Source organism: Lynx canadensis, chromosome C1 (assembly GCF_007474595.2).
Source record: "Lynx canadensis isolate LIC74 chromosome C1, mLynCan4.pri.v2, whole genome shotgun sequence".
NCBI lineage: Eukaryota > Metazoa > Chordata > Mammalia > Carnivora > Felidae > Lynx > Lynx canadensis.
Window position 1 is genome coordinate 199,253,185 of NC_044310.1, and position 12,570 is coordinate 199,265,754.

Genomic DNA, 12,570 nt, shown 5'->3' on the forward strand with positions numbered 1-12,570 from the left:
AATTTAAAAACCCAACAAATCAATTCAGGTCTTCTTCCCAATGTCCCTGTTTCTTTTAATGATATCCCCAGAGATTCTAACTGTGATGTTTTCTTTGAATCTTCCCCATTACAAAATCTATGCGTGTAGTCAGTCTCCTAACACTGGAAATGCCTTGGAACACCCAGTCATCAATCATGTTCTGTCTATTTCTATTACCATCAGAGGCTTTCACTGTTTCTCACTAAATTCTTCAAGAATTTCTAACTGTTCCAATATCTCTGATCCTCCATTCTAAACTGTATGAACTCCACAGAATCACATCTCCGAAAGCACCGTTTGACCATGTTGCTTTCTGGTCAAAACACTTAATGGACTATTATTTGTTTGTTGAAAAAGTCCAAATAATCTCTCTACCCAAGTATCCAATAGACTCCATAGTCTTCCAGCCACATGCTTGAGCTCCTACTATTTCGTTGCCTTTATTCTATGTTCTAATCAAATTGTATTACTCATTTCTCAAATACACCCTAAGATGTTTTTCTCGGTCTTTGCTCTTGTCATTATTTTTATTACTATTAACTTAAGTTTTATTTTTCAATAGGTGATACATGCACTCTATGTATTAAAATGGTACTGAAGAATATATAGTGAGAAGTAAGTTTCCTTCAACTCTACAGAGCTCTCCTCAGCAGGGCACCCATAGAGAGATAGTATATGCATATGTATGTATAAATTATAGTTCTTTTCTAACTCAAATGATAATATACTTCACACAAAGTTTTGAACTTAGCATTTTTCACTCAATAAGTATTAGTAGTAATCCCAAATATTCCATACAGAACTGTATCAGTCTTTCTAATGCCTGCATAGTGTTTACCTATGAAAAAATGTAAATTTGTATAATTTATTTAACCAGTCCATGAAGGACATTTAGGCTGTTTTCATTCTTTTGCCATTAAGAATGGTTGCGATGATGGATAACTTTATACATTCATAAATCTGCAAATGTGTGAGCATATCTGTAAGAAAAGAATCCTAGAAATGGAATAATCAGGTCAATTGTATGCATATTTCTTTTTATTTAAGATTCCATTTTCTCCTTATTCAACCTTCTCCAAACCCATTGCTAATATGCTACTCACTCAGTCTTCTTTCTTCATTTCTACTTTCTAGCCATCCTTTAAACTCAACTCAAACACTACATCCTTTGTTTATGTATGCATTTTCTCTCCACCACTGAATCTTAATCTCTTTAAGGCTAACAATTGTGCTTCTTTAATTTTATTCTCTCACTCTACAATAATACTTGCAGACACAGAGTGAGGTGTGATAACTATTTACTGAATGGAATGAGTGGTGAATTATGTTACAATTTTTTTAAGTTTTTTTTAGCACATTTCCACGTTACTAATAGAAAGGTTTAGACTATTGTTCCTTCCTAAATATTTTGAATTGAGTTCTATCATGCATGTCAAACACGATGTTTTCTTTTTATTTACCTGAGTTTCTTTATTAGCCATTCGTTGATTAAGAGCCGCAACAAAAAGAACATGGTGCCCTGAGAAACCAAAGCCACAAACATGGCACCTAGTTTATCCATCTCAAAGGTTTCACTTGGGTATTCCACTCCATATGCTTTTAAAAAGTCTAGGACCGACTGTTGTTGAGAAAGTTCAATCAAACCATAGCCAAAACAGAATTGTGGAAAAATCAGGAAAATACGCTTGAGGGTTTCAGAAATAAGTTCTAAAGTCTGAAATAAGAGAAAAAAAAATGAAACTCAGTGTTAGACTTCTGACAAATTGACAAAAATTTAAAACTGATGTGAACAAATGTGATGTGGGCAAATATTAAAACTGGAGAAGTTTATCGAGATTGGCAATTATTTCCCATGTGTGTTGAATTTACATGTAAATATTTACTATAACCAAAACATGGAGATTTATTACTAAAATATAAGCAGAAAAGGTTTATCTTCTTTTTGAGATGATCTGAGGCATCAGGCCAAACCCTGGAGACAGAATCACTTCTAGCCCTGCCTTAGATCCTAGAAGTGTAGAAATAGCCAGGATGTTGGGGTCTGGTACAGGGTCTTGGTCATGCCTAGGTAAAGAAGGGATTTGGTACAGTGAAGTTTTAGAACTTTAGGTAATTCCTATTTGAAGAGGGGCTAAATGGTGAACTGAGATGAAGGAGAGACAACCTATCTACATGAGGAGCAAATGGCTTATTTTCATGTTATTCACACTTGGGCCAACCACTTGCAACTCATGAATTGTCTTCTTCCTCCTGGAGTGTGCTTGTCTGTTCCTCAGTTCACGTAGTTTCCTCTCCATTCTTTCTCGTTCAATTGCCCAGCACTGTTCGTGCTTCCCTTCTCACTAACTGTAATTGTCAGCTTTGAATGGGAACTGATGCTCACAATGAAGTAGACTCTATCTAATACATGCTTGAAAGGGAACATATCAGGTTTGTTCTCTATGAATGTTCAACAAAAAAAACCACCCTTAACCAATAGTCACATAACTGAGCCATTGTCCTTGTTCCTACCATATAACAATTAATGAATAAAAATTTCACTGGACCAATAGGTTCATGATTTTTATAGTGTTGTACACAATAATTTGATTTCACCTCCACTTGAACCCTTTCAAATGCCAATAGTTTTGACATTGAGTAAATATAATCATAGGCATTAACCTACTTGGAAACTAAAAAGAATCTTAAAAGGCTGTAGTTTCTCTTCTATCAAACTTAATAGAATTAACTGAAATTCCTCTTTTCTATTTAGAGAATGCAAAATGTAGAAAATCTTTTCACCTTGAACATACTGAAACATTTCATACGTTCACTGAAGTTTACCAGGCGAATAATGGACCTTACCGGATCATTGGGCTTTTCCTTGGAAAGGAAGTATACCACTGACAGGGAGACAATGGAATTGATGCCAAAGAAAAGGTTGATGCAGACGTAAGTGATGAAAGCCATCCCTGTTTCATGGAAGAGCCCAGCCAGTAGGTACATCCAAGAAAATGTGGCATACCTGTATGTTAATAACACAAGGATTAAAATTATGCCTTAATCCTTATCCTTTAACAAACAGACAAAACTTCTGATAGGGCTCCAAAGTGAAAATAAACATTAGGGATGTGTCACTAAGCCTCACAGCTAGATCTCTGTATTATAAAAACTTTTTTTGACAAATTCTTTGGATTTTTAAAAAGTGACGTGGAGAAACGGGAACACTCTTGCACTGTTGGTGGGAATGCAAACTGGGCAGCCACTCTGGAAATCAGTGTGGAGGTTCCTCAAAAAATTAAAAATAGACCTACCCTATGACCCAGCAATAGCACTGCTAGGAATTGACCCAAGGGATACAGGAGTGCTGATGCATAGGGGCACTTGTATCCCAATGTTTATAGCAGCACTCTCAACAATAGCCAAATTATGGAAAGAGCCTAAATGTCCATCAACTGATGAATGGATAAAGAAATTGTAGCAATGTGGATGGAACTGGAGAGTGTTATGCTAAGTGAAATAAGTCATACAGAGAGAGACAGATACCGTATGTTTTCACTCATATGTGGAGCCTGAGAAACTTAACAGAAGTCCATGGGGGAGGGGAAAAAAAAGAGGTTAGAGAGGGAGAGAGCCAAAGCATAAGAGACTCTTAAAAACTGAGAACAGGGGCGCCTGGGTGGCTCAGTTGGTTGAGTGTCCAACTTCAGCTCAGGTCACGATCTCGCGGTCCGTGAGTTCGAGCCCTGCGTCAGGCTCTGGGCTGATGGCTCAGAGCCTGGAGCCTGCTTCCGATTCTGTGTCTCCCTTTCTCTCTGCCCCTCCCCCATTCATGCTCTGTCTCTCTCTGTCTCAAAGATAAACAAACATTAAAAAAAAAATTAAAATAAAAAAAAAACAAAACTGAGAACAAACTGAGGGTAGGTACTACTGAGGGTAGGTACCTACTGAGGGTAGGTACCTCTCAACAGGTATTGAGGAGGGCACCTGTTGGGATGAGCACTGGGTGTTGTATGGAAACCAATTTGACAATAAATTTCATATTAAAAAAAATAATAAAAAAATAAAATAGTCAATAATTTAAAAAAAAGTGACAGTAAGAAGCTTCTCTTTTAAGGAAACTTGAGTAGTTCTATATCATCACAACTACAAATGAATTCCTTTTAGAGATGCTGTCATCTAATCCAAGAAACTTTTTTTTTTTTTTGCTCTCAGAAATAAGAGTTTAATCAATATAAATCTTATAATTTAAAGTTAAAGGAAAGTAATGACATTATGGTAAGCTAACTTAGCAGACAGACAAAGCTCAGAAGCTGGATGTCCTGCTGTAAGCAAACACTTGAGCAACCTTTGGGGTAATGATGAAGAACCGGAGGCAATGTAAACCTTCATCTGCTACACTGCTATGTCAATGGCTACTGCCCATGCATTCAGGGCAGAAAGAACTGCTATGCTAAGCACTGATTATATCAACCCATACTACCTGTATAGCCCCAATACAGAAATAATACTTGTGTGTGTGTGTTAAACATCCATAAAAATATAAATAAAATATACATGAGGATACATACCTTACAATGTGATATATACTCATAATTTGTCAATACACAAATCCACACATGTATGTAAATTTTTCCAATCATTCTGAAACATCCATTTTTATGTAGCTTATATTACATGTGTAGATTGCCAATCATGACACTTGGTACCTAGTAAGTACTCATTAATGTTAGATATTACTATTAATAATGACAACATTCATTTTCAGAAGTACTGTACTGTACAAACTGTGGACTAGCAAGTATAATGTGTTGTTAGTCCTCACTCATGGCTACTGAAACCCCAAGACAATTGTAAATTAGCTAATGAGATTTAGTTTCTGTTTGTGCCTCAGAACACTCAGTTCTGTTAATTCTTTTTTCACTGCAGCTTACCCAAACAGTAGAAGTAGGAGGGATACGGCACCTAAGTTGTTTTCACTGTAGAAGGCAGGTAATTTGAAAATTGCAATGACACCAATTGAAAATGCTACAGGCACCAAGTAGAAGACCTATGGGAATATGTAAAACAATGCTTAATACATGGTAAATATTTGGGGCTCATGGGTGGCTCAGTCGGTTAAGTGTTCAACTTTGGCTCAGGTCATGATCTCATGGTTCATGGGTTCAAGCCCAGCGTTGGGCTCTGTGCTGACAGCTCAAAGTGTGGAGCCTGCTTTGGTTCTCTGTCTCCCTCTCTCTCTGTCCCTCCCCAACTCACACTCTGTTTCTCCCTCTCTCTCTCTCAAAAATAAATAAACGTTTAAAAAAATTTAAAATATATATATGGCAAATAGTTTCCCATAAACATCAATAGCCCATCTAGTTAAAACGATAACAAGTTAACCTTGAAGTATGTGAAGGAATGAATTTTTATTTATGTTCCTATTGCTTGTAAGTTCAGCTCATTTTGCATTGATTTCACTCTAGAATTTGTCTCCTGTAATATGAGGTCAAGCCAGTCACCATCTTTATAGATGTACATGGAGTCCCTGGTGTTCCTGCCTCCAGGCTTTGAGACTGGGGATCACTTTGTGACAGAGGTTCAGTGAGAAAGATAAGACAGTCAGGTATCTTGGTATTAGATGCAGTCTTCAAAGTATTGATTTCATTTTGAATGCTGGAACTCTCTCAGGTGGCTGATTTCGAAGGCCTGGTTATCGGTGTGAGCCACTTTGCGTAAAACAGTGGGGTGGCAGGTTCCACACATTCTTGGAATCACAGTATATGAACAAAGAACTCAGTGTTTTATTGGCAAATAGAAATAGTAAATGCTGTGCAGGCTGCAGCAAGATGCACACTATGAAAGAGATGGTAATTTAATCTGGAAGGGAGAGGAATCTCCTAAATTGGGATGAGCACCAGATATAGGACAATGGAATCTGAGCAGTAAGTAGCCCTTTGCAGAAGTGTGTACTTTGAGCTCTCTTGACATTAAAACTCCTATTAAGTCCAGAGGAGCCATTACCATTCTTTTAGATTTGACTTCTTCAACAAAGGCATTTCAGACCTCACTGGATACATTAACAAAGTGGATATGCAGATAATTACCCTCTAGCTCTTCAAGCCAATGATCTATACAGCAACTCAGACAATTCTGCCATAATCACCAGGCAAATGCATACCACATCCTGGGCTTTTGGCCAATACTGGCGCATTTGGAGTCAAGAAAAACCATCTGAATTTGGGGACCATTTTATGCAAATGAGAGAGCTGTCAATGGTATTCATCCTTTATTGTCCCTACTAATCTCCTCTAATGTGTCATTCATCAGGGACTGCTACTTCGAAGTTTTTACCATCAGTATTTGGTACCATTCGGCAAGGCTATTTTGCTTTCTATTTTTCCACAGTAGTGGCTATCAAACCTTATTATGCATAAAATAACTTGGAGGATTTTGTTTAAAATGTATATTCTCTGGGTTCCACTCCCAAGGTATAGAACTAGTAGGTCTGGAGGGGGCCAGGAATCTGCATTTTAATAAATGTCCAGGGGAATCTGATATCGGTGGGTCCTGAGACCACAGAGACGAGGGGAGGTGGCTTTTTCCTCTAATTATCGGGTGATTGTAAGTCTGATGCAAATTATTTCTTTCTTTTTTCTTTTTTAATGTTTATTTATTTTTGAGAGACAGAGAGAGACAGAGCATGGGCAGGGGAGGGGCAGAGATAGAGGGAGACAGAATCTGAAGCAGGCTCCAGCTCTGATCTGTCAGCACAATACAGTGCTTGAATTCACAAACTGTGAGATCATGACCTGCGCCAAAGTCGGATACTCAACCAACTGAGCCACCCAGGCGCCCCCAAATTATTTTTTTCTTAATTTACTGACTTGTAGTGATAATTTTACCAAGGTAGGCATGAATAAATCCTGTATATAAAAGTGGTGTCTTCTACCCCAATCAATCCTGTCTTTCCTGCAAGCTACTCACCATGTCATAAATGAAGTTTGTGGCCCAGTAGCAAGTCACACCGATGCCTGAAATGTGCTGCAGCTGCTTGGCTTTGGTCTGATGCTCCCTTACAACATAGGTGACAAAGCTGGCGGTGGTGACAGAGTAGCCCATCAGGATGGAGAGTGCCACTAAAATATCGATTAAGCTGCTCATTCTGTAGTGAGCAATAGGGAGAGGAGAGCATACATAAGTTTTTAGAACTCTTTTCCTTTCAGAAAGATTCATGACTAAAACCATCAACAAAACAGTATACGACTTGGCTGTGACACAAATAAGTCTTCCTGTAAGGCAGCCAGATAATATCTTCTACATGACTTGGCTATGACCCTGGATAAATATAGCTCTAGTGCATCTGAATTGACTAGGGATATTTGATCAAAAAAAAAAAAAAAAAAAAAAAAGCCCACCTCGGTCTCTAAGGGTTACTGGGTGTATGCAAGGAATATATAGTCCTTGAGCACAGAAATAGTACTTAAATGCTATGCAGGGAAATTGAAATGATGAAGCACTTACGTACTTGACTTATAAAAGCAGCAGATTCTGACTCTACAGCCAGCAAGCTCACTTGGCAACCCCACTGCACAGACTTTCAGAAACTTCCTTTTATCCCAGTCAGTGACTTGTATTAACAGCTCTTCTAGATTGACATTCATTCAGACACAACTGTGATTTCCAATTACAGTACTTTATTCAGAGGCTTCACTATGCCAAGGAGTAATGTAGTCATACCAGATATTTCCACTTACGTGGCTTGTTCTTGGTCTTGCACTCCCGGATAAGGATGACTATACATGATGATGCCTTAAAGAAGAGACAGTTCTGTTCATTAGTAGATATTCAGTTATTCAGAAATACCAATTTTTGGATGAATAATGCATAACACTCTCCTCCTTATGCTATAATTTTGCTTTGGGGATAGTATTTTAAAGGAAAATTATCCCCCCCCCGCTCCCCCCCCTCCACCAACTAATCTCATCAATGCCACACAATTGGTGGCATTCACATAAAAATTTAAAAAATGTTTTTTCCCATTGTGTATGGAATTTTGGGGGAAGGGACAAGAATTTCCATTTCTTATATGGCATTTCCCCTCTATTACATTTTCCATTTCTTCTCCCCATCTAATCATGCACGTTTGTATTTCAGCGGCACTTACTACATTGGTGTTTTAGACCAATTATATGAGGATCTCCTAAAGAACACTGACCACCCTCATCCCTCTTTATCATTCTGTCAGCCAGGTTGGGAAAATACTGTAACCTGAGAAGATCCTTCCTCTTTCACTACCTCCAAGACATCTATTTTTCTAGAATTTTATCTACTAGGGTAAGGCTTGAGAGCTTCAGTCATCTCTGACGGGTTTTCATTGAGACATAAAGATCCAAGAGAATTCAGAGAAACTAGCTGGTGCCAGGAAAGTAGTCACTTAATTCCAATACAGTCCTAAATTATTGGGATCTCCCATAATCAGTTATAGTTTCTGAGTTAGAAACAAGATTCTTTTCTCCGCTTATCAGAGGATGATCATTAGTCATAGTCAAAAATGGGCTGGCAAAAGTTTCCCAAGGGACTACAGTGTGAGACAGTCTATACTGTCTGAGTAACTTTGGAAAAGAATGGTAGGGGATGGCAGTGAGGCTGTCTCTTAAATATTTGTTTTATTAGAGTCATAAGCTGAGCAAGAACTTTCTCACTTACTGCTCATGTAGTATATGTTTATTATATCAGGATATTAAGACCCTTTCACAGCAGCCAAATATAAATTATTCTAAAGTTATATTCCCTCCATTAACTTAAATTTATAATTTTTGTTGAGTAGAGTGTAACATATTTTGAGGTTGAATTCTGCAATTGTTACATGTTAAAGAAAAAAATGTAATTAAAGCAAAACAAAGAAACTACCAATAATAATCAATTTGGCCTGTAACTTTAATCACATCATTGGGGGAATGCACTTTTCTTATCTTTTGTGTAAATTAACAGTCTCTCTTTTTACTGAGATTCAGTTTTCCTTGGGGCCCTACTTAAATCTTATTGTTGAATTATAATATAGGCAGGGGAAAAACATTTCTTTTATTTCTTTCTTGTATTTCAGAATCAAGAACTACATTATTTCACTAGAGGAATCTTTGCAAATGCGTTTACTCCACTATGAAAAATGCTGCCAAACTAAGTGTTTCATAGATATTTTTAGCAGAAAGATCAAGTAAATGCATTAGGGTTGAGGACGTATAAAAATCTTCTCTGTGGGTTCTACCGTATCCAGCATAATGTCCTGACTACAGTGATTAGTCAATGAATACTTATTACATCATATTGAACCTTAAAATTTCAATTATTTCCCCCACATATAATATACATTAAAAATAACATATTATCTATTTCTGTTGTCTCTATGGTCATACATCTAAAACCAGGTGCTTTCCATTGATCATTACTACTAATGCACTAAAGGGTCAGAACAAACAGGAGGGTAGAGGGAACAATATGTCCGTATGTTTGGAAAAGAGCCTCATTGTAGAACAATTGTTAGGGGAAACAAGCACACCTTTATTGTTTGAGAAGAAAACAGAATTTTCATGTTAAATTAACCACTAGAGGGAACCACATGAAAATAATAGTTATTGACATAGCAAAGGAAAACTAATTAAAAGATTTTTACTAGCATGTTAGAATTCAAAGAAAATCAATTTTATAGCTAAAGCAAAATCCTAATTAATGCAGAATTCAACAAACATGCTTTAAAACAGCTAGTGTCATAGGGGGAGGGAGGTGGCTGGAGAGTAATTGAGTTGATTTTTAAAGACAATATTACCATGGCAGATCCCATATGTGCATTACAAGACAATGAAAGTATTTTAGGGTGACATGATTTCTTCTCTGAAGAAAATCAAACTCCTCCCACAGAGGGTGGAAAGCGACCACTTTCATGAGTCTATATAAGAGAAGTTAAGGGGGGCCTGGGTGGCTCAGTTAGTTGAGTATCTGACTTGTGGGTTTGAGCCCCACGATGGGCTCTTTGCTGAAAGCTCCGAGCCTGGACCTTGCTTCGGATCGTGTCTCCCTCTCTCTCTCTCTCAAAAATAAATATTAAAAAAAGACAGGGGCGCCTGGGTGGCGCAGTCGGTTAAGCGTCCGACTTCAGCCAGGTCACGATCTCGCGGTCCGTGAGTTCGAGCCCCGCGTCAGGCTCTGGGCTGATGGCTCAGAGCCTGGAGCCTGTTTCCGATTCTGTGTCTCCCTCTCTCTCTGCCCCTCCCCCGTTCATGCTCTGTCTCTCTCTGTCCCAAAAATAAATAAATGTTGGAAAAAAAAAATTAAAAAAAAAAAAAAAAAAAGACAAAAGTTTTTAAAAAAAGGGCACACTACTACTAACTGCTACAGAACTCATAAGCCCTATTTTTAAACCTAAAAAATAAATTTCCTTTGAAGGTCAATAAAAAGTTTATGCTCCAGAATTCTAATTCTTTAAATTCTGTAACTTAAAACATGCAATGGTAGGAGCCACAACAAGCCTGCTAGGATCCAGGGTGATTCAGATTACTTCAGTCTTGGTAAAGAATACTACTAATAAATGAAACCTGAATATAGGTTTCAAAAGCCGACTCTTCAAAAGTGGCATGTATGTTTTTCTCACCTACCTACCTACCTACGCTACATTTTCCCCTAGTCGTATCTACAGCTCTTCTGCTTTCATTATCCTCCATAGAAACAAATATCTTTTGTTCTGATGTAGACATCCTACCAAAAGTCAAGTACTCAGTAGTATTTCAAACCAGGTTACACAAAACCTATCTGGCTTTAGTCACCATTTAATTAATGGATTGATTAATTAATTAATTAATTAACTAATTCTCTTTCACATTTTTATTTAAATTCTAGTTAGTTAACATTAGTGCAATATTGGTTTCAGGAGTAGAATTCAGTGATTCATCACTTACATATAACACCGAGTGCTTATTACAAGTGCCCTCCTTAACACTCAACACCATTTAATTTGTCACTTTTGACTATGTCCTTTATTGGTGCTATAGATCTAAGGACTATCTTTCAGTCTTGTTACTTTCTTCATGGTTCCTCCTGCTAGGAAACTGCTATAGCAGGTGGGAAGGAATGCTGTTCTCTCTAAAATGAAGACTGACAGACTCTCTTGCTAGAATGAGTGTTTGACTCTCATCACGAGAACATCCAACACACATTGTTATGCCCAACAGGAAGGAGATGAAAGAAAAACAGATAACTGGCATTTCTAAAAGACCGGTTGTGTCTTTTTTCCTGTTTAATAGGCTATTTGTTAGCCTATTTATTAGGCTATAGACTCAGTATTGGCTAATAAATATGTTACTCATTTGTTTCCATCATCCTTATTATTTTTTTTAGGATCAGTAAGGAAAAATAATTTGAGCAAGGCTTAAGACGATAAAATGATTTGATTGACAGTAATTGAATTAGAAAGAATAAATCAGTCTTTTTAAAATCCCAAATCCTGTTTTGAAAACCACGTGGATGCCTCTTGGGAAATCCAACTGCAACAGATCTGACTGAGTACCGCAAAGTATTATAAAACTGAAGGGGCAGGACTCAGACAGACTTGGGTTCAAATTCCATGTCTGGGCTCTAGAAAATAGTAACAGAGAACAAAAATATTCATTCTGAAAGGCTACTTGTAACGATTAGCAATTTTTCATATAAAGCATATATTATAGGGTAAGTGCTCAATTAATGATCAGGTATAGAACTTCTTAGTTTAAAAGTTTTGGCTTCATCTTTAGATTTATCAACATTAATTGTTTTTAATTCTTAGCCTATATACAAGTAAACAGTAACAAAATGTTTTCTTGTGAGTAATAGCTACTAGATGTGAGACCAGAAATAAGCATGAAGTAAGCTTTATCATCCTGATTTGATAAGTGAGGAAACTAAATTAACCCAAAGTTAAGGAAATTATCTAGAATGTTCCATCTGGTGGTAGTTACTACTTTCAGACTCCTTTTAAAGATCTGTGATTTAGATACCATAAAATACCTGGAGGAAACGGAATCTTATATGCATTTTTATATGGAGAGAGGCAAAAGTTGCAATACAAGAAGCTTCTGTGTAAGTAACTTTACCGTGTCGGGCAGCATCATATTTTGACATGTTAACCCGCAGGAGGAAATTATTCAAGCTGTTGAGGTAAGCTGGAAGTGAGTGATAGCCTTCTGGATCATACCATACCTGTTAAATTCCAAAAAGGGAGGCAAGATCAGTATGGTGTTTAAATAAATTAGGCTGCCTTTACATTTGACAGCTCACAGAATTTATATTTAAAATAAGACCAACAATTTCCCAATGAGTTATTTTATCTTGGAAGATTAGATCCATTCCCCAGAGTGTTGACCACAGACCTCTACATTTCCAATTTAGAGATGGACAGAGATTGAGAAAACAGTTTTTTTTTTTCTGCATGATAGCACCACGTTATTAGTTATTCTGTATCTTCTGCATAGGCAAAGCTTGAAATAAACTGAAGAAATCGTTATTATCTCCATCTCTGTGGCTGGTCTGTAGTGACTCTGGGACTAGAGCTAAAGCATA

At 37.2% G+C, this 12,570-nt stretch overlaps 1 protein-coding gene across 1 annotated transcript in view; it reads right to left on the bottom strand.

Annotated features, from left to right (window-relative positions):
- The window catches only part of ABCA12 (ATP binding cassette subfamily A member 12), a 176,698-nt gene that overhangs the window by 13,336 nt on the left and 150,792 nt on the right, over nt 1-12,570 (bottom strand). The window contains exons 39-44 of the mRNA XM_030325633.1: nt 12,105-12,210; nt 7,740-7,794; nt 6,970-7,147; nt 4,935-5,050; nt 2,866-3,025; nt 1,482-1,735 (exon numbers count right to left, since the gene is read on the bottom strand). Of these exons, the coding sequence (XP_030181493.1) occupies nt 1,482-1,735; nt 2,866-3,025; nt 4,935-5,050; nt 6,970-7,147; nt 7,740-7,794; nt 12,105-12,210 (869 nt within the window). The remainder of the gene's footprint in view (nt 1-1,481; nt 1,736-2,865; nt 3,026-4,934; nt 5,051-6,969; nt 7,148-7,739; nt 7,795-12,104; nt 12,211-12,570) is intronic.